This window comes from Excalfactoria chinensis, chromosome 2 (genome assembly GCF_039878825.1).
Source record: "Excalfactoria chinensis isolate bCotChi1 chromosome 2, bCotChi1.hap2, whole genome shotgun sequence".
In the NCBI taxonomy this organism is placed as follows: domain Eukaryota; kingdom Metazoa; phylum Chordata; class Aves; order Galliformes; family Phasianidae; genus Excalfactoria; species Excalfactoria chinensis.
In genome coordinates, this window is record NC_092826.1 from 113994393 (window position 1) to 114017736 (window position 23344).

Below are 23344 nucleotides of genomic sequence, written 5' to 3' on the forward strand. Positions count from 1 at the left end.
TCTAGCGCTATGAATATTAGTGCAACATGAAGAGCTTTCCATGTGTACGTCTTCTTTTAATGTATATAAGAGAAGATATCAGTGTGATTCAAATTAAATCAACGAGATCCAGGGGCATGAGATTTAGAATGAGTAGCCAGGCATATGAATATTTTGCACTGTTTAAAAGGTAAGCACTTGAAATGAGAAGGAGGATTTCAAATTATATGAATTAGGTATGAAAGCTGTTTCTTGTGTATGTGTTAGGAGGCTCCTTGTTTTATGTGGGAGGTGGAGACTTGATGGTGACTTGGAACTGAGCACAGTTTTGGCATATTGACCCTTGATCAAAGCAGTGAGCTAAGAAGTAAAAAACCAGGGCTCAGTCTCTCATTAATCTCAGGAGATCCAAACCCAGACTTCCAGCTTCTCAGAATTTTACCTGTTATGATTGTTAGGCTGCTGTTAAACTTCAGAATGGTCATTTGTACTAGAATTTCCACAGTTTGGATTAGTTATGCTTAATATCTGTTAAAAAAAAAAAAATACATTGAATTAATTATGGTTTCTATAGGCAATTATAGAACTCGTGGGAAATGTAAAGAGTAGTCTGTTGAGAATAGGAAATTTAAGTTCAAGGAGAGTCATAACTGCTTTTATTTCTCAATGGAAATTTTGGATGATAACCCTCATAGCATCCAGGAACCCTTGTCAGTCCCAGATCCCCCACTGAGATCAACAAGCTGTGATTCACTCTTCCCCCCTCTCTGTTTCTCCGTGCTTAGGAGGCTGTATGCTTGGAGATGCCAGGGAACAGTGAGGGCACAAAGTTGGGTTCATCTGCCTAAGGCCCAACTCTTTCCCTGATTGGTCACATATATTATTTGTGATTCATCCAATTCCCACTTTCTCTTGCTCAGAATCTGTACTTAGAATCAAAGAATGGCCTTGGTTGATAAGGACCACAATGATCACCTAGTTTCAACCCCCCCTGCTATGTGCAGGGTCACCAACCACCAGACCAGGCTGTCCGGAGCCACATCCAGCCTGGACTTGTCGACTTTTGTTCTGGTGCCAGGTAGTGTGATTGTCAAACACATTCCTACCGGTGGTTTAAAGTCAGAAACGTATTTGCCTTCTCATAGTTGAAAGTGGGTAGTAAATGTTAGAAACAAACCACTAATTATTTGAGATGTCTTACCCTTGAATGTCAATGACAAGGCAAACTTACCACTATCATAACCACACATCTAGAAATAGAAAACACTGACACCTGCCTTTTGAAGCTGTTGCTTAGTGTGAGTAGTTTTTCTGCCAATGCAATCATCACACTTCCTTTTAAAAGTTGGAGTTTGTTTTAAATTTCCATTTTGTGCTTTGTAGTCTGATGTGTAGATAGCTCTGCCTAGAGCAGTAGTTTCCATTCTGTTGTCTTTAGGTCTGCAGTGGATTAGGAAGGAGGTATTACTGTTTGATTAGGGAACCGTATTGCTTTGTTAGCATTTTCAAGCATGAGTTTAATATTATGCTTGCCTAGCTTTTGAAAATGACAGACTTGTTTTTTTGTACATAAGAAAAATGAAAGAATTAGGAACAGTATGTAGGGCTGCTATTCTGTGGTTGGGTATGGATTTGGTCAGACATGCAGGTGGTTTGCCATGCCTTAATAAAACATTGCATAAACAGCAGGAACTGGGAGCATTTGCCCTTAGGCAAATGTAAAATGGTGTAACCTAGCTAAATTTGCTCTGCCAGAATGGTAAGCTGTGGGTAGGAGAGCAGTGAGCAGCACTAACTTAATTTTTCCTCACTCTGCAGGGAGGGAGAAGTGGTGTAAGTTTATGAAAGGTGAATATGCCCATCCCAACAAGTGGAATTTGTGAATGAACTATATCACTTTAGAAATGGTGCACTTTTTTTTCACAAAGAGAATAATTTCATGATTTGAGCCCCATCAAGGGTTGTGATGAACTTCCCAGTGTGAACCTCCGAATCAAGGCAGGATTTTGCTTTTTGTGCATACACAGGGAAATTAGAGCTTGATGCAAAAAATAGCTGGATGGAATGATTGCACTTGCAGAAGGTCAGACTGGGAAAATCATTCCAGCACTTTCTGATGTGGAGGTCCTGTTGACTAGAAATCGGTGATACAGCCAGTAACTACTACCAGCTGGCTTCACTTGTGTCTTTCCGAGCTCCTACTAGCATCTCCAGAAGTAACAAACAGCTAAGGGACATGGCTAACTAACCCACTGGAAGGATATTTCAAATATGCATCAGTTCTAAAATTTTGCATCCAAGGAATTCAAAAAATGTCTCCGTTCCTACAGAGCACTTCCTTCTGGTATAAATTAAGATATTATTGCATTTGAAAAGCTTGGGATTGTTCTGTTTTGTGAGAGCTCTTTTGAAAATGTGTTTTGTTCTATGTTGTTTTGAGCGTAGTATTGGGAGGGGGGGGGGGGGGGAAACAAACAAAAAAACCCAGCAAATCACCAGAATGACAACTTTAGAAAATGAGCTGTCCGTATCACTGAACAGTTACACCAGAAACCATAACAAAGCCCGCAATTGGTTCATGATGTTTAAACGGATGCTGAGTAGTTCAGCTACTAAGGCCATGTTACGCACAGCTTCCTGAATGGCGATTGTTGAAATAGTATTTTCATGACAAAACTATTAATCCATTTGGCATTTGATGAAAATGATCCAGGCATTTCATAGAAGCCCTTAGACATCCTGCAGACTATTACTGATTTCTGCTGTTGAATAAGTGGTCATCAGACAAAAGATGACGATGTGCTGTCACCAATATCTAGAAACACTCAGCGACTCTAAGCCATTAAACATTAGCTAATAATTTCACGTAGCAGTACTCAAAAGTTACAGATTAACATCTGTTGCAGTTCTTATCTTATTAAGTTTAACTCAGACATGTGGCAGGAGACATTTGCTGTCCCAAGGTTGCAGAAGAGGGAATGTTTGCTTCCGTTCTCAAAACTGAACTGCACTATTTAAAAGCTTTAAGAAATGTCATCCCATGCTTTCTGTAGTCCTCAGTTATTAGAAGAAATTTTTGAAGTAATTGGATGAAACTGTGAGGCATTCGGATGAAAGTTAAAAGTCAACAGAAGGTCTGCTTCTGAGCTGCCGCTTGATGTGTTTGATCTTGTGTTTGTCTTCTCTCTTCCTAGCTTTCTCCCTGAAACAATTCCTTCATTAGAAGGAATTGTTTTATGGACATTTATAGACATTTATAGTTTCTTTCTTCCCTGCAGTGTTTCTTCTAAGTAAGGCAACTTGCAGGCATGTGTGCTATCTTGGAGTGCTGCTGAAAGATTATGATCTTGAGAATTACTTTGGCTATAACCTGCAAACAATGGCCCTATCAATAGCAACCGGGAGAGGAAAACCCTAGAAATCCAACTCCATGTGTATATTTCACGTTCTGAGTTTATTTACAATTTTATTCTGCGTCATCATAAACAAAGTGGAAGAGTCTGCAGTCCCTCACACATCTTCGGGCAGGTAGACTAAACATTTTAGACTGGCAAGTTCCTTCCCACTGAGCTGTGTCTAATGGAGGAGCATCCTCACCATGCACTGTAATGTCAGCCTTTCCAGACCGTGCTGCTGCAAGTGGTGGGTAGTCACAGAATCACGGGGGTTGGAAGGGACTTCTGGGGATCATTTTGAGCGCCCAGTACTAATTTCTTACATGTGAGAGCTTACCTACAAGACCATGTGCACACACAGAAGAGACTATTGTAGAAATAATTTATGGTAAACTGAATGATTTACTCACACTTCTGATTTAGAAATAATGAATTTTCAAGGGTGAAACGTTTATGGGTGAAATACATTTCACAGTGGACAGGCTTCAACCATGATTTTTGTTTTTCATCAAGCCCAGAAAAATGTCAGCCTCGGATAGAAATGAATGAGCTGACTTTCCCTTATTTCAGCAGAGAGGTATTGCCAGTTGCTGATTCACTGTCCCAGAGGTAGCTGCAGGGAGTCATTTGCAAATGCATTGGAAGAAACAGCTAATACCTGGGGATATGCTAGCAAGTTTACCCTTGGCAGATAGAGGAAATGCTGCTTTGCTGGTAGAGAAGCTTCTTTACCAAGCAATCTGATAACCCTGTAACAGCATGCCACAGCAGCAGGATTTCTACAAAAGAAGTCAACAAAAAGAAGTTTTCCTAAGGTTGGATATCATTAAAAGTGTGTATTCTTGTGTGTGTGTGCTCTTTTCTCAATGCTCAGTATGTAATTCCCATTAAGTGTTCTGGAAGTTAGATATATCTATCAAGAGAACATATCCCTGGAGAAATAAATTGTATTACTCTGCTTCTTTGCATGTAACTTGACAGAGACAAATACAATCTTCTGAGCTACTGACTTTGAGAATAGTCTGTATTTCCCCAAATCCATTCAAAATGATTCTACTCCCAAGGGATTACATTTGAGTCTAACTTTCCTCTGATTTACTATTTTCGTTGAGCTTATGGATTATGAGAGAGAGTAATTTCTTTTTCATACTATTTTCCTGAATCTGTCATTCAAATCTTACAGTGTGAGGACAAAATGGTTCATAAACATTATTTTCTTAGAGGAAAATGCCTCCTAACAGCAGAAAGGAGCCCTGAATAGAGACTCTCCATAAATACGTTTGCATAAACACTGACAGAGATGTCTCTGTGTGTGCAAAGGATGTGGATTTGTTAAATGAGACATTTTGCTTGGAAACTGTACTTCAAATAGACTAGTAAGGATGGGTTATGCTCAGATCTAGAGACAGAAATAGCACAGGATTCATTTTTGTCAGAATGCATGGATTCTATTGTAAGCCAGGACCATAGCAGGAGTATCCTTTTGTTGGATGCCTTAACTTAAATTCCAGATCTCCCAAGTATTCTTGAAGTTTAAAGGTTTTCAAAAATCTAAGCAATATGAGGCTATATTAGTAGCTACATTTGATCTCTACATAGTAGATTTTATATTAATCTTAAACCAAAATCCTCAAGTCTTGTCATGACAAGGCTGTCATGACAAATTTTGCACCCTAAGCACATTTTTGTTTTGTTTCCTTACTTGTTTATGGCTGGGAAGGAGGAAAAGTGGCAGTAAAAGCACTTTCAAAAAAAATCCTGCTAATGCCCTTCTTTAATCTGGAAAAACAAATATTTATAAATCCCTCTGAATCATGTAACTGTGTAAAGGTTGCTAGTTTAAAAGCACAGCTGTCTGGTTAATCAATTTAAATGCTTATTTTGAGTGAGCAGCTGTGAGTCTTCTTGTGTACGCAGTTTCTCCCCACACTTATTGTTGTGTTATGAAATATTATCAAGTTGTTTCTGATTGAGTGGCAGTATGTGTACACACATAGTGTTTTCTGTGATATGAGATAGAGGTGTCTCTGCAGAGCACATCCTTGCTTAAGTTGGACCTGCAGTGCTGTGGCTGAAGACAGTTTGCTTGGCTGTTTCCAATCCTGGCTGTGTAGATTGTTCAGATCATGCTTTAAGAATGCCTGAGACCTGCACAAAACAGCCCCTAACCCATGACTTGAATGTGCTCCAGCATTTGACACAGGAAGATGCGCTTGTGGTGGCCAGTTATATGGGCTTAATATGGAGCCATGTGTGGGAAAATATTAGGAACTCAAGTTTGAATTCCTCCACCACGATGAAAAGACAATGCTGAACAGCAGGACTGCAATTTATGTACTCTAAACCATTCAGTTATACCTCAAATATTCTAATGACTTACTTACGTCACTTGGGCCCCTTGTATTTTTGAATGTGACCTTTTAACTGATGTTTGAACAGATGCACCCCAATGTGATGTAATTCCAATCACAGTATTATGAGTCTGCCTTTGATTTCTTTTTGTTAAAGAACCAAATCTGTTATAAGTAATACTATAAAGAAATGTAGTCAGAATCAGGCTCTTTGAAGATGAGAGTTAAAGTTCAATGAGAGTTTTGGAGCAAAATCTCATACTGAGATAAGACCTCTGTCTGGGTTGACAGAGAGTTTTCCCAGAGTAGTGGGAAATATTCATCAGATTTTCCCCTGAAATAAAACAGAATTGGGGTGATTTGGTTGAATCTGGTTTTGTTTTTTTATTGATATTTTTTTTCTTGGTTTTAGTTGTTTGGTTTTTTTTGGTTGTTGTTTTTGTTTTGTTTTTTGTTTTTTTTTTTTAATTCAGGTTACAGATCTGCAGCAAGATCAGGTATTTCACTTCAGATCGAGGATCTCTGCTTTGTCTGTTTCATTTGCATATCCCTTTCTCTTGAAAACAGTGTATTCTTGAACAAGGTTACTCTGGCTCCTTCAGCATCCTGTGAAGATGACCTCTGATGGGTCTGTGTGCTGCTACTGATAAAGTTGCAGAGTGATAGCTGTCCTTTCAAATGTCTCCCACAAGTCTTGGTAACTGACTTGTGATGCCAAAAATACTTTTTCTCCACAGTTCCCTGAAGAGTCAAAATAAACTCCTGCCTACTTTCATAGTGGATTTGAGCAGCTATGAGGCCTGTTCTGAGGTGTCTCTGCAAATATTTCTAGGGAGAAGCATCAAGCTCTTGCTTCCCTGCTCAGAAGGACCACAGCATCTCCTGTCTCAGAGCAGGTAGTATTTGAAAGCAGCCCACTCTCAGGCTAGAGCTAGACTAATATCCCTCACGGCTATGGCACAGTGGGCAGCCTGACAGTGGGCACACAGGCCTTGAGTGCAGTGCAGCCCATGGGGCCATGTGCTCAGGGCTGACCAGCCTGGGTGCTGCTGTTGAAATACACAATGATTTCCATTGCCCTAGCCATGGGTTCCCGCTCCTCACACCACATTCTTTGTTGCATTTGCATGGTCAAGTAGTTGGCTAGACTGAAAAATGGCTCTGGGTTCAGACCCTCCTTTTGGAGGTGGAGGGAGGCTCAGTGAGGTGAATATTAATGCAAATCAAACCCCCAGTCTGAGTCCTCTGTGAGGAAAGAGAATGTACAGTGTGGGATGGGAGCCAATAACCAAAGGAGGTGAGCTGTTTTTGTGTGTTTTGTTGGGTGTTTTTTTTTCTTGCAAACTGTGACCATTTGTGCAGTTATTTTCAGTATGGGCTTACTGCAGAGGAGAGGAAAAGGGAAGATCTGTTGTGTTCATAATGCTTAAGAAAGGAATCAGTCATTTTTCTTAAAACAGTCTGAGGTCTTCTCCAAGAGGCAGACAATTGTTGTTCTCAAAATATGTGCTTCCTTGCACACAAAAAACGAATGGTACTAAAAATAGGATGTCAGTAGTGGTGTGCAATTGGGAGGCTGTGCAGTGGAATCCCAAAGGAGTGATGTGCTGAGGGCTGTGGAAAGCTACAAGTGACAGGAGCCCACTGGACCCTCCGATACTACCATGGAGCGTGTGGTTCACATTGCAGTGACCATGCTTCCTATCCTTAAAACACATTGTGTGGAGGGAAGATAGTATGGCCTTATATGCCTTCCAAAAAAACAGTTCAGAAAGTGTGCCAGTAGTTTCAAGGGGATATTGCCAAAAACAAATAAAATGAAAAATGAAAATATGAAATGGCAAATATGACAGCAATAGTTTTTTATGATTCACAAAGCAACCTAGCTGTACGAAAGGGAGCCTGAGGGAGTGAGAAGTAACTTTGAATTTCCTTTCTGTGTGGTTTGTCAGTCTTAAATGTTTGTGCTTCATTTTCTCAACTTTAAAAAGCAAATAAAACTCTTCCCCCAAAGTAACGTATTTCGTGACCTTCCATAAAGGTTTTTGTCTCAAACCACAGAGGGTTTGCATGTGCCTGTCAGTCTCCTGAGTGAATGAGTAGTGTTAATAAACATATGCTAGTCTGTTTTAACCCTTTATAAGCTACAGCAGTTGATATAAAAATGTTTCTTACCATTTCCTGAGCATTTTTGGTATCTTAGTGTTCTTTTGAATACACTATGGACATGTATTTACAGAATCACAGAATGACCTAGGTTGAAAGGGACCTCAAGGATCATGAAGCCCCAACCCCCCGGCCTGGCAGGGCCACCAAACTTCCACGTTTACTAGATCAGGTTGCCCAGGGCCCCATCCAACCTGGCCTTGAACACCTCCAGGGACGGGGCATCCACAACCACCCTGGGCAGCCTGTTCCAGGACCTAACCACTCTCCTAGTAAAGAATTTAATTTAGCATGTTTAGCAAGAGTTTAGCTTCAGCAAGAGTTAGCTGTAGTTTTAGGATGTTATTTAGGAGCTATTTAGCTTTTTTTTGCAACCAGAGTCACTGTGTGCTGTCTGCATAGGGGTCAGTCTTGCATTTGGAAGAGACTGTTTTCTGTCAACCACTTAAAGCTTCCATATTCTTGTTAAAAATGGTGCTGGTGGTCATCAGGTATGTTACGAAAGCTTTTCTACATATGGAATTCACATGACTTGAGTTTCCAGTTGATTTAAAAGAAACTGAATAAACCACGGCAACTTCTCGAGTGATAATTTTCAATTCTGACACTGGCTAAACTGAGGTAAATCAATCATGCTTTAAATGGACTTAGAGATTGGCACACAAGACTGTACAGCCTCAAGCCCTTTGATTTGATCAGTTAATCTGATGTAGTGTTGTGAGGATGCCAGGCCAGCACTTAGTTGTTTGAAGCCATTTGTAAAGTTAAACGTGACAAGGCCAGATACTAACTATGACTAAAGCCCTGTAGGAGTGTCAATTCCAAGTGTTTGGCTGAACAAATATGTTACTGTTTTTGATTTCTGTGCTGCTTTGGTTCCAAATTGTTGGAGGCTAAGGGCTGCCTCCTTTAGTGCTACAGCAAGGAGCAGGCGTGGAAGTTGTCTACAAGGGAGAGTAAGGACTGTGCCCATCTGTCCACCTGCTGTGGCAGTCACAGGTACAACAGCAGTTCCCCACGGGAATGAAGGCACAATTTGGCAATATAATATAGAAGGAAGCTTGTAACTGCACTAAGCAGCTATCACGAGATGGACATTCATGGCTTCTAGTAATGAAGTCATTTCTTTAAATAAGCAGTGTTGATACCTTAAGAATGCAATTCTTTAATTATTTACTTCTTTTTTTCTTTTTTAATAACCTCATGGATCTTTCAGTTTGTATGGGGACACTGAGCCCATTCAGTAGGTTTGCAAATGAACTGAGGAGCCAAGACCTGTTTTGGCAGAATACTTTGATTAGTTGAGGTATCTTAGTGATAATATTGTTAGAAAAGGTCCTGAAATGCTGTTCCACCTGTACTAGGTGACCCCTCAAATTTCCCTGTTGGAAACTGAAAGTTTAATAAATAAATGCTTGAAAATAGACTTGAATGTCCAATTGGACATTCCTCATGTCTCTTGTAGTAAAAGAAAGAAGGGGAGCAGGGGAGGGAGGGAAATAGAAATTAAGCTTTTGGAAGAAATGTGCACTTTTTCAAGACAAATGATTCACCTTCCCCAAAGCTGTTATGAAGAATGAAAATCTGTCATATTTTCAAGTAGCTTATTGGCGGCAGTGTGACTGTTCAGGAGGGAGTGCAGAGAAGCATGTTTCTATAAATAGATTAATTAACTGGTTGGAGAGTGAGGTAGGATGGGTTCAGAAACTCCATTCAAGCTAGTAGAAGGTTCTGTAGCATGTTTTTGTTGTGGTGAGGATCTGTAGTTGGGCATGGAGGCTTGTTTGTGTTTTTCTGAGCCAGAAGTATTCTTAATTGTGTATGTGTAAATATTGTGGGATTTGCCCCACAAGCTCCTCTGTCATGAAAAATATTTTCTTTTTTTCTGCATTACAGAAAGAACTATTTAATGCTTAAATGCCTACTGTCTATTTTCAGAGCATCTACGTTGGAAAAATATTTGCATGAATCCAGAGTGTTTATACTTTTTAGCACTGTTTCAAGGGAAGTAATGGCAGCTTTTACTTTGCAAACAGAGTTTCAAAGGAGGTGAAGTTGCAGGATATGCAGAATTAGCATTAGGTCAGAATTAGCTATGCAAAGGTCAGTCCTGAACCATGGATCATTTGTGTTTTAACAAAGCAGGGAAGCTGTTTTTCCCAGTCTTCTGAACCAGATAAGCATTGCTATCCTTGATACTCGCTATGTATCTGAAGTCACAGAAGGAGTTAACCACCAAAGACAGCTTCCAGTAAATTCCAAACTTAATGCATTATGCAGGAAAACTAGACCCTGTAGTCATAGCTGAATAAATTGATCTTCATGTTATATCACATACCGTTTTCCAGTGCTTCGTGCTGCTTACTGGCTGCATTAGGGAGGCTGCGGGTTAAAGTCAGGAAAAGATGAAACATCCCTTTGAGTGCCCTATGGGAAGTCATCATTTAGATCATTTTTTCAGCCTTTTTGCCTGAAGACAGTATTCATTTGTTCTGCCTATTGTAGGCTACCATGGAGTGCTAGGCAGTGGCCAGAAAATGTGGAAGAGAACAGCAAGTTAAAATCTGCAGGTAAAAGCCTGGGTCATTAGTCAAAGCATCACAATGGTGTTGTTCTTGTTGCCTGTTTTCAGAACATGATCACATTTCATTGTACGTGCTGAGCTAGAGTCTCTTCACCTGAACTAATGTGAGTCAGGAGTAATTTCAGTGAAGTCTGCTAGCTCAGTTCTGAGACATGTTTGAGACAGTCAGCTCACTACCATTCCTTGTATGAGTGTGGGGAGCCCAGCCCATGATTAAAACTGCCAGTGCTAGCTCATTCTGAAAGTAGTAGATAAAAATAATATTATTTTAATGCTTTAAATACAAGAATGATTTTTATCCTCAAGATCTCCAGCTTAATGTTCTGTTCCCTGCCTTATTTTCTCTAGTTGTGTCCCACCCCCTCACTCCTGCCAGATATGATTCTGTTTCTGTGTCACTGCCTGCAGCAATCCCTAAAGCAAGGTTTTGCCAGTTCCACATACTGCTAAAAGTCAGGCACTTCCACTGCAGAGATGAGTTAAATGAACTTTTCTAACTCCTGTTCCTTTTCCTTTTGCCTTCTCCCTCTGTGCATGCCCTTCTTACTCCTTACCAATCTGTGGGTTGGAAATAGTGGTTTCCAAATTTAAGTGCAGCCCACCCAATAGCCTTTCTATAGTGAACCAGTTCTTCTTCTTTGGCCTTTCTTTTTTGAACTGGGGGTTCAATACTGTTCTGGCCAGGTTTAGCTCATCAGAACAGTTTCTAGCAGACTTCTCAGGTATGACTGAAGATCAGAGGCTACAGTCCACGTGCACCATTAGGTGCACACCTTTGGGGGCTAGCTGGATTGTTTCCCTCATCTCAGAGTGGCTGCTTTGTAATAGAGTGGGTTGTGAGACTGTGGGATGAACGTATGTCTCCTTGCATTAACAGTTGTATTGGTACTGTCTGATTGGCATGGATTCTTTTTTTCATGTGACAGGCAGGACCCTTTACCTGGTAGTGAAAAGCTATGATGGGCATCTCCTCCAATTAATTCATAAAGTTATATTCACAGAAAGGACTTTATTTTGGTCTTTGTTCTTCATAGAGCTTCGATTAGGCTTGATTAGGCAGGGAAGCAGCACAGTGGTCCCAGCCATTTTGCAGACAGGCATGCGTTTATCACACAAGGGCACATCTTTAGACATCAACCAAGAGAGCTGCTGTGCTAGGCTAGAACACTGAGGATCAAAAGGAAACGTAAGAGGTGAAGAACCTGAAGGAAGAAAAGGGGTTGACTTGCTAGGGTCAGACAGAGCTGACTTCAGCGATTTGTGACTATATGTGATACAGGATGAGGCAGAGAGGAACGTGGCTTTTTGGAGTCCTAGTGCAGGGACAGTTAAATATGGTGAACTTAACATTCCTGGAGCCAGTTTTGCTCTGATAATTGAGTTGCATGTAAAAGATAGTTCATGTTTGCCTTTAAGGAATCTGTCTGAGCATGCTGATCATCGTTGCTGTGAATAGAAACAGTCACAAAAGTCCTGTTCTGGCAGTCCTGGCAGTCCCACTGGCCTAAAGTATAGTTGAGATTAAGGATCGTACCTGAAAGCATGATCCAAGACTCTATGAACTGAGTTCATACTCATTTCAGCTAATGTTGGCATTAAACCCAGAAGTGTCAGCTGTAGCTGAAAACCTGTAAACACTTGCTTCATGGGTTACCCCTGTGTGTTGCAATGAGAGTTACCTGATGATCTGCAGTGTTGCCAAATCCTGTGATTTTATCATGAGTCATACAATAGATGATATTTTTCTTGAAGATCAGGCTCGTGGAATGTACTATTTTTTATTTTTTTAACTTTTGATTTTGTAAGTTAGTAAGTTTCCAACCCTTTGTGGCCAAAGTTTCTAAACATTACTCAAATGCACTCTAAGACTGCAGCAGTGGTAAATAAAGTAGAACCCAGAAGGTTTGTTTTTCTTTTGTTTGTTTGCTTTTGGGTGTGTTTTGTTTTTTTGTTTTTTTCTTTCTTTCTAACTTATTTCTGTAATTTCTCTGCCTTGCCCTGTGATTTTGTGACTCATGATTTTTGTTTATGAATTTTGTTTATTTCATGGTTTTGTGGCTTGTGGTAGCAATGGTAATGGGAGGACGGTTGGACTAGATGATCTTCTAGGTCCTTTCCAACCTTGCGATTCTGTGATTCAATGATTTGTGATTCTATGAATCTTTAGAGTTGATTATGATACTCTCTTTTCCTCCTTGTACTACTGCGCTGAATGTAACCAGTATAATTAAGAGCAGTCATCAGGATATTTCCAGGCATGAAAAACAAAGCTCAGATCACTCTTCTTCCTTGACACCTTCTCCCTTCTAAGTATTGATTATTCAAGTGTAGAAGTCTTTTTTGGAATACAAAGAATGGTTTTGCAACAGCTGTTCATTTTTTGTGATTCTGGTGGTTTTCCGATTTGTTTTGAAGTTCTGCTGAGGTTATAGGTTATGTACTGGAAGTGGTAGGCAAAACAGAAAAAATGTTGTGTATAGTATTGTTCCTAGAAAAACTTAGTCTCTACATGTTGAATGAGAAGGTTAATACATTTTGGATTTTCTGTAGAGCTACTACTGTGCTATTGAGCTACTGAGACACAAGACAATGGAGTTGTTCTCTTTGATGAAATAAGGACAGCTTCCTTCTGTTCTTTCTGATAAAGACATCTACTCCGTTCAGATTTCCACACTAGAATGGAGTGAAATCTTAAATGAAACCTCTGCTATTAGCTAGAATTACTTTAGAGCGGATGAGTTCTCATCCCAGCATCTCCCTCAGAAATGTTTTTTAAAAGAGATAAAATCTATTTGCTCAGAAAAGTTGTTTAATATGTATACATGTATGAAAGGCACTAGGTAGGAGTAATTGTGTCTTACAAGATAGAAGTGAGAGAAATCAGACATGTGTCGTAATACGTAAATAAAAATTTCCAATGTAGATATTCACAAAATGACAACACGGTGGTTTGAGTTATATTTAAATATTGCTGACTTTTGAGAGGTCTGTAGGGATATTAAGAAATAAAACAATAAAAGTAGGAGGAATGTGAACTGTAGACTGAGGTCTCAATGGAATTTACAGGTCTGTGAACAACAGATGCAAAGCAAACAACTTTGAGACAGTCAGTAGGCTTGAGGTGAGGCATGCGGTTTGTAAGAGCCCAAGAAATCAAAAGGAAGAAGTGAACCGTGGAGTAAAAGTATTGTCCCACAAGTCTGGCTCCACCAGAAGCCATGGTGTTGATATTTCCTCTATGGCTGCTCTGGTGTCTCTTTCATAATGTCCAGCCCAGGTTTTGGATTGCATGTTCCATGTGTTTTAACCATGATGACTGATATATGGTGATCAGCTGGAATCTTCATAGCCAAGAAACTGCTGTCTTTTTTGAGCACTCTTCATGAACAAAGAAGAGTGCTCAACGAAAGCTAGAATTAGACTTCCTGCAGAAGTTAAAATAAGAAGTAAAAACAAGGAAACTAACATTAGAGAGTAGATGAAAAAGGCTCACATAAGAGGCAAGTACACATTTTAGAATGTTTTCCTTCAGATGTGCAAATCTGTGTTTTTTCTCTCAACTTTCTTATTATATCCACACATTTTTGTGTTTGTTTTTTGTTGTTGTTGTTTATTTGTTTTTGTTGTTTCGGTTTACCAGAAGGTTGAATATATTAGCACATATTTTATAGGGCACTAGATACTAGACCTTTCAAGATCCTGCCACACCTGCATGGCTTCGGGGAGTTGTTGCAACACAAGTGGTCATGGACAAGAAATGTTTACCTCAGGCTTAAAATTCAGCCAGCCTGTAACATGCTGCCAGCATTCTCCACCCTAATGAGTGCTCCAACTGAGCTCATCATAACCCTCACCTCTGCGTAGCAGCTTCTAATACTGTTAGACAAACTGGCTGGAACCTGATGAGGTGTAACATAAGTGAGTGTAGAGGATTGCATATGACGAGGTATAACTACATGCATCAGTAGAGGTTAGAGGATGTCCTCCTGGAGAGGAGTTCTGCAGAAAAGAACCTGTGTGAACGTTCTGGCAGCAAGTTGACTATGAGCCAGCAGTGTGCCCTTGTGGTGAAGAAGGCCAATGGTATCCTGTGGTACATTAAAAAGAATGTGTCCAGCAGGCTGAGGGAGATGATCCCCTCCCACTACCCTGCCCTGGTGAGGGAACATTTAGAACTGGGGGGCCCAGTATTTTTAAAGACAGGAATATCCTAGAAGGAGTCCTGTGGAGAGCCACAAAGATGATAAAGGGCCTGGAGCATCTTCCTTATGAGGAAAGGCTGAGTAACCTGACTCTTCAGCCTGGGAGAAAGAAGACTGAGGGGGCATCTGATTAATGTTAATAAATATCTAAAGTGAGGTGGGAGGCAAATGAAAGAGGCCAGGCTCTTCTCAGTGGTGCATAGTGATAGGACAAGGAGTATTGGCCTAAAATTTAAACATAAGAATTTCCATACAAACGTGTGGAAGAACTTTACAGTAAGGGTGACCAAGCACAGAAACAGCATGCCCAGTGATGTTGTGGAGTCTCCTTCTATGGAATTATTCGAGATTTGTCTGGATGACTGCCTGTTCAACCTACTTAAGGGAACCTGCTTTAGCAGGGAGCTTGCACTCAATTATCTCTTGAGGTCCCTTCCAACCCATGCAGTTTGGTGATTAAAATCATTGGGAATTTCATCACTTGTTGCAGTAGTAAATAAGATCTGAGTCTGAGGTCAGTATAGGAACACACTAGCGAGGAAAAGAAGGATGTATTCTTTGGGTGAAGATGAAAGACCTTTCTTCCAGTCCCTCACAATGGCTCAGAAATCCATTAAAATGCTAGCAAGAGGCCTTCTTTTCCTTCAAGAAAAAGTGTGTGTATTTAATTCCTGTAAAAAAAAAAAAGAATTCTAATAATAGTGAAGAGTGAAGTTCTAGAAGAAAAAATGATTTCTCTGCTAGTAGTGAAGAGAGGGATAGATTACAAATCCCTGATTGCCTATTGTTGGTTGACTAGCAACATAAGCTGATAGTGAGCAATATGAACATGACTGTAACACACAGGTGGCTGAAAGAAAAGAACTGTGCTACACGAAGCTTAGGATCACCATAAAGTGATTCTGCCTACTTGTCCAAATATATTACAAAGTGAGTCAGAATGAAACTGTTGTAAATCTACTCCATTTCAGATAAAGTTACATATTCATTTTAGATTCAGAAAACTGTTTGAGTTGGCATTTTCAGTTCCTTACACTCATGCTAGCTTTTTAAAATATCTTTTGAACTAAAAATATGCTTCCTGAAATTCATGAAACTGGGATAAATAACATCTCTTTACTGATTATACACCAAAGTAGATGGATAGTGCCATGACTTCTGCAAGCAGTAAGCAAGTATCTCTTCAGTGCCTGGGTGTAGAAACATATCTCTTGGGTCATACAGAATTCCACAAGAGAGATTGTCATTGCATATTAGTTCCAGTTAGCCCAGGAACCCACCCACAGCAGCTCACATGAGCTGCATAGATGCCCTGCTGCATTTCCAGCATGAGTTTCACCCATAACATCTGACATACCATCTAACTTAGACTGACGGCAAGTTCCAGCTCTGTGTTTCTTTGCAAACAGCAGTGAGATTAGGAATGACACTTGGCTATGCCTAAGGTTAGTGATGACCATCTTGCAAAATCCATTGTGAGCCTAGTCATCATGATGACACTCACCTGATGTGCATTCCCCACCATGGTGTCCCCAGTTACTTTGGCAAACAGACAATGATGCAATCTATTTATTGCACGTAAAGGATCAGTACGCTGCCTGTGAATAATGTAAGTACACGACTGCAGAGCAGTTCTCTTGGAACAAACTGGTCTCAGATTAAGCTTCGTTCTGCAAACTGCAAAGAAACCATTGCATCCTCTGAAGTCTGTAGACATTGACATGATATTTCGAATTCACTTTGATCATGCCATTCTTGACAGTGTGGCTCTTATCCTCTCACAAAGAAAATTGGTAGTTGCACAGTATTAGAGATTCTCTAATTTAAGGTGTGAGGGAATTTTTCCTGCTGGTGAAAGTATCTCCATAATGAGCATTAATATTATCATAGTATCATAGTATTGTGCGAGTTGGAAGGGACCAAAGCATTGACGCAATCTGATAATGTACCATTGCTGAGTTTCCTTTTCTTGTTTTTTTCTTTTCTTTTTTTTCCCTTTTGCTGGAAATATGTAACCTGTAGATAGAAGCAAGGAAAATGGACTGCAATTACCCAGGCTATGCAAATTCTGTGACATTAAAGCAACAACGTGCTCAAACCAATATCAATGCAAGAGCAACTGCAACATCACTTCTATCTGTGAGAAGAATAACGAAGTCTGTGCAGCTGTATGGTAAGTTATTTCATGTTACAGGTGAGAAATAGAGTACATACTTATTTGTCATTACTTAGTACATTTATGAATAGCTCAGATATTCTGAATCTATGCTATTTCAATAGAATCATCTAAACTGCTTCTAGCTGTTGTTTTCACTCTGCATATTGAGCGTTGCATTAAAAATTCTGATACACAATGTCTTAATGATTTTGTTTGTTTCCTTATTTGTTTGTTTGAAGCAGTTCAGTTCCAGCTTCCTCAGATTTCACAGTAAACTGGACTATTTACACCAATCGTGTCAACCTTGTTTACCATGTGTAGGCAGAAATTCTTTCACTTACTTGGAAAAAAAGTTCATATGTGTATACAGTGTGTCTGCTGGATTTTGCTTTTTATACAGCAGATATAATTGCATACAGAAATACTGAGCATGTGAAAATGACTTTTGACTCTTTATTTGTTCTTAATGTAAAACTCACCCTCCTCTCTAAAATCTGGGTTTTTACCTTTCCATAAATGGTAAGCCAAACATAGATAGCAATGGTCTTGATGTGTTCCTGAGTGGACAAATGGAATAGAACTGAATATTTGCAAAGCTGATGCTGATACAGAAGCACCATTTGAACCACTTAGGTGATCGTGCAACTCACTGAGGGAGTAGTTACATCCATTGACTTGAAGTGATGTTGAGCATAATTGGAAGTAGATGCTTGAAATGCAGAATCAGTCCAGCATGCTTTTTGGTTTTTCTGGGGCTCCTATATTATATGCTGGTTATCTGTTTTTACCATCCAAATGGACTGTGGAAGAGTGGGACTGTAGGAGAGTGGTGAGGCCCTGGAACAGGCTGCCCAGGGAGGTTGTGAATGCCCCATCCTTGGAGATGTTCAAGGCCAGGTTGGTTCAGGCCATGGGCAACCTGATCTAGTGAATGTGAAGGTTTGGTGGCCCTGGCAGGCCGGGGGGTTGGAGTTTCATGATCCTTGAGGTCCATTCCAACCAAGGTCATTCTGTGATTCTGTGACTGTAGTGCCATAGAAGATATTCTTGGCCTTTGCATGCCACTTTAGCCAAAAGGTACATGAGCTGAGAGCTGTGCTTAAAGTGCTCTTTGCCTCTAAGCCTTGTGTCAGTGAAATAAAACCTGTGGACCAAGACAGAGCGCAGGGATCTGGGCCAGATTATCAGCTGTAAATATTTCCCTGACAGTGAGGTCATTCTGGTTTGCACCAGTTTGTTTTGTTTTGTTTTTCACAAACAACATTCTGCAAGTAAGTAACTCCTTCAGTGCTGAAGCTGCGCTGATTTCAGTCCTCAAGAGCAAAACCAAAATCCCGACTCATTAGAAATTCCTCAGATTTTGAGGAAATCATTCTGTTTTTGTCATAATTTCCCACAGATTTTTACTGTCTGCACAGTGACCACAAAACCCAAAAGTATGTTCTGAAGTTCACAGCAGTTCATTGAGCCTTAGCTTGGAAGGTTTTGGGGGAGACTTTCAAAGGCAGTCCTTGGAGCTTAGTGGTAATATGACACAGGAGTAGCTGTACCACTGTGCATATGCCCCAGTGCGGAGTAGCCCAGGCACAACCAAGATTTCCCCATTCAGGAGAACAGGAGAAAACTCACAGTGTTCTCCAAATCACCTTGAAGCTCTCAAACGCAGCAAACATCGGGCAGGAGTGACCCTGTCTGCTTCCTTTTATAAGTACCCTTTTGATTTCAGTTTTTCCTTTTCCTTCCTAGGAGACGGAACGATGAAAATGTGACACTAGAAACAATCTGCCATGATCCCCAGAAAAGGCTGTATGGTCACATGTTGGACGACTCCAGCTCAGAGCAGTGTGTGATGAAGGAAAAGAAGGATGACGGGGGACTGATGTTCATGTGTTCCTGTACGGGTGAAGAGTGCAACGATGTTCTTTTTTTTTCTGCAGGTGAGTTTAATAATGATTTGCTCTTCATTCGTGGGCTCTGCCTCGCGTGTGATATTGAATGTGACCTTAAATGCAGTGGTCTTCAGAATTGCCTTTTGCACAGGAAAACTTCCAGGTGGCTGGAGACTTTCTGGCCTCCTCTGAGACTACAGAATCTCAGCCTCTTCTTTGTGCTTTCTGGACTTATTTCTTTCTGCCATGCAATCTTCCTTTTGAAGCAGTTCAGGTATTCATCTCAACACACGGCACTAGAAAGTGACTTGAATGGCAAGTGCTGAGGGTTGTGTTGCTGACACACCCATATGCAACATGTTATGGAACAGAGACAAGAGACAAAACCAGTATTTAAAGTCAAATCTGAGTTTTTTAATGTCAAACCTGTGTGTTTGAATTTAAAATAATCATTTTTGTGGTTACTGCCCACCTGCATTTTCTTGTTGTTTTTTTTTGGGGGGGGTGGGTTATTCTTCTGTGAATTTGCACAGTTACATTTGCTTGTGCATATGTTATTTATGCTACTACACCTTAGTTATCGGTTACTTCAGCACACAGAGACATATGTATGTTCAATTAAACCATTTAAAACCTTGTATAGACAGTGACGCAAATATGTGAACTATCTCCACTGTGCTTAACGAATGTATACATTGACTGCCACAAATGTAGTAAAGATGCGTACAGTGCCAGCATTCCTCATGCTACTCACTGATAAAAAGCATGTGCTCTTGCACACTCCTCATTTTATTTTGCTTTTACATCTGCATCCCACAGTTGTAATTTTTCCTTAAACAGAATTAAGTCTTGCTCTGGCCAGCTGTGGCCTCCTTGGGTTTTTTCAAACATGCTTCTTAATGAGTATGGCCTACTGCACACTCCTCATAAACTGCATGTTCCTCAGAAAAGGATCTAATGTAATCCATAGTATCTGAGATAAGAAAGGGTTGGTATGCTATCACCAAATTTAGCAAACATGGTGCATGGAAGTGCTAAGGCAAAGGCGTGCAAATCTGTGAGACACTTCTGCCTCTTTTTTAGCAGCCTTCCAAGAAAGGTAGAAAGTTCTGGCTGCAAAACAGCAAGAGATGTGCCAGGAACAATCTAGAAGGTCCTCACTATAGTTGACCCGGGCTGCCCATTTTTGGTGATACCTCTACCTCATCTCTCCCCCAGGCTTAAGCAAAATCCAGACATCCTGACTGCTGATCCCCGTCAGTCTGCCCAACCCCTGTTCAGGCGGGCTTTCAAGAGATGGGGGAAATACTGATATTGATTTGGTCCTATCTGGTAGACCCAGGACCTAATTGTAACAGATTACCTTGATTGTATCAAAAAATAATGTGTATACACTGAAAAGACCTTACTTTGTGTATATTGTATATAGTGTATTTGTACAAGTATCTTTTCAGTGCCTGGGTGTAGAAACATACCCGTTAGGTCAGGTAGAATTCTTCAAGAGAGACTGTCATTGCATATTAGCTCCAGTTAAGACCCCTGGAGTTAGCCCAGGAACCCACCCACAGCAGCTCACATGGGCTGCATGGATGCCCTGCTGCATTTCCAGCATGAGTTTCACCCATAACATCTGACATACCATCTAACTTAGACTGACGGCAAGTTCCAGCTCTGTGTTTCTTTGCAAACAGCAGTGAGATTAGGAATGACACTTGGGCTATGCCTAAGGTTAGTGACGACCATCTTGCAAAATCCATTGTGAGCCTAGTCATCATGATGACACTCACCTGATGTGCATTCCCCACCATGGTGTCCCCAGTTACTTTGGCAAACAGACAATGATGCAATCTATTTATTGCACATAAGGGATCAGTACGCTGCCTGTGAATAATGTAAATACACGACTGCAGAGTAGTTCTCTTGGAACAAACTGGTCTCAGATTAAGCTTCGTTCTGCAAATTGCAAAGAAACCTTTGCATCCTCTGAAGTCTGTAGACATTGACATGATATTTCCAATTCACTTTGATCATGCCATTCTTGACAGTGTGGCTCTTATCCTCTTACAAAGAAAATTGGTAGTTGCACAGTATTAGAGATTCTCTAATTTAAGGTGTGAGGGAATTTTTTATGCTGTTGAAAGCTTTGTCTTCATAATGAACATTGACGCAATCTGATAATGTACCATTACTGAGTTTAATTCTTTTGTTTTTCCTTTTTGCTGGAAATATGTCACATGTAGACAGATTTAGGGAAAATGGACTGCAATTGCCCAGACTATGCAAATTCTGTGACATTAAAGCAACAACGTGCTCAAACCAATATCAGTGCAAGAGCAACTGCAACATCACTTCTATCTGTGAGAAGAATAACGAAGTCTGTGCAGCTGTATGGTAAGTTATTTCATGGTAAAGGTGAGAAATAGAGTACATACTTATTTGTCATTACTTAGTACTTTTCTGAATAGCTCAGATTTTCTGAACCACTCAGTTCCTCCAGGCTCATATTTACCTCTTCCAGCTGGAATCTTTACTCAGCATACTGAAAGTTCATTGAAGTTTACAAGAATTCTGTTATGAAATGTCCTAGGGATTTCTCATATATTTTTAAAAGTAATTGTGTTCCACTGTGTTCTGTTATCTCAAAGGAGGCATGGTATTGCTCAAAACACTTTCCTACACCTATCCATAGTACTCGATGTGAGAAACAGGTCTGAAGCTGAGAGGAGAATGTTTCTCTTCAGCCAGTGCCACCGCTATTGTCCCTCAGATTTCACAGTGAACTCGCTGTACACTTATCATACCATCCCTGTTTACCACATATGGTTAAAAATGCCTTCTCTTAATTGAAAAGAAAATCTCCTATGTGTTTGTAGTGTGACTTTTGCTTTATATACAGCATGTGCCCAGAGAAAGACTGATCATGTGTAATCACTGATCATGTATGACTCGTAATTATTTGTTGCTGACTCTGAACTTACCCTCCTCTCTAAAATCTGGGTGTTAAACTTTCCATAAATGGTAAGCCAAGGATAGATAGCAATGGTCTTGATGTGTTCCTGAGTGGACAAATGGAATAGAACTGAATATTTGCAAAGTTGATGCTGATACAGAAGCACCATTTGAACTACTTAGATGGTCGTGCAACTCACTGAGGGAATAGTTACATCCATTGACTTGAAGTGATGTTGAGCATAATTGGAAGTAGATGCTTGAAATGCAGAATCAGTCTGGCATGCATTTTAATTTGTCTGGGACTCCTAGGGTTTCTGCTGGTTGTCTGTTATTACCATCCAAAGGGACTTTAGTGCCACAGAAGATATTCTTGGCCTTTTCATGCCAAAAGGTGCATAAGCTGAGAGCTGTGCTTAAAGTGCTCTTTGCCTCTAAGCCTTGTGTCAGTGAAATAAAACCTGTGGACCAAGACAGAGCACAGGGATCTGGGCCAGATTATCAGCTGTAAATATTTCCCTGACAGTGAGGTCATTCTGGTTTGCACCAGTTTTGTTTTGTTTTGTTTTTCACAAACAACATTCTGCAAGTAAGTAACTCCTTCAGTGCTGAAGCTGCGCTGATTTCAGTCCTCAAGAGCAAAACCAAAATCCCGACTCATTAGAAATTCCTCAGATTTTGAGGAAATCATTCCATTTTTGTCATAATTTCCCACAGATTTTTACTGTCTGCACAGTGACCACAAAACCCAAAAGTATGTTCTGAAGTTCACAGCAGTTCATTGAGCCTTAGCTTGGAAGGTTTTGGGGGAGACTTTCAAAGGCAGTCCTTGGAGCTTAGTGGTAATATGACACAGGAGTAGCTGTACCACTGTGCATATGCCCCAGTGTGGAGAAGCCCAGGCGCAAACAAAGTTTCCCTATTCAGGAGAGCAGGAGAAAACTCACAGTGTTCTTTAAATCACCTTGGAGCTCTCAAACGCAGCAAGCATTGGGCTGGAGTGACCCTGTCTGCTTCCTTTTATAGGTACCCTTTTGATTTCAGTTTTTCCTTTTCCTTCCTAGGAGACGGAACGATGAAAATGTGACACTAGAAACAATCTGCCATGATCCCCAGAAAAGGCTGTATGGTCACATGTTGGACGACTCCAGCTCAGAGCAGTGTGTGATGAAGGAAAAGAAGGATGACGGGGGACTGATGTTCATGTGTTCCTGTACGGGTGAAGAGTGCAACGATGTTCTTTTTTTTTCTGCAGGTGAGTTTAATAATGATTTGCTCTTCATTTGTGGGCTCTGCCTCGCGCGTGATATTGAATGTGACCTTAAATGCAGTGGTCTTCAGAATTGCCTTTTGCACAGGAAAACTTCTAGGTGGCTGGAGACTTTCTGGCCTCCTCTGAGACTACAGAATCTTAGCCTCTCCTTTGTGCTTTCTGGACATATTTCTTTCTGCCATGCAATCTTCCTTTTGAAGCAGTTCAGGTAGTCATCTCAACACACGGCACTAGAAAGTGACTTGAATGGCAAGAAGAAGGTGCTGAGGGTTGTGTTGCTGACACACCCATATGCAACATTTTATAGAACAGAAAGAAAATACTTAAAATCTAGCCTCTTCTAGAACTTTCATTGTCATGATATAACCTCCTTCTATACAAGTAGTATTGTGCAATTT

At 40.4% G+C, this 23344-nt stretch overlaps 1 protein-coding gene across 1 annotated transcript in view; it reads left to right on the top strand.

Moving 5' to 3' along the window:
* TGFBR2 (transforming growth factor beta receptor 2) overlaps positions 1-23344 on the top strand; it is a 60692-nt gene that overhangs the window by 8920 nt on the left and 28428 nt on the right. The window contains exons 2-5 of the mRNA XM_072330220.1: positions 16700-16850; positions 18582-18772; positions 20965-21115; positions 22738-22928. Coding sequence (XP_072186321.1) covers positions 16700-16850; positions 18582-18772; positions 20965-21115; positions 22738-22928 — 684 coding nt within the window. The remainder of the gene's footprint in view (positions 1-16699; positions 16851-18581; positions 18773-20964; positions 21116-22737; positions 22929-23344) is intronic.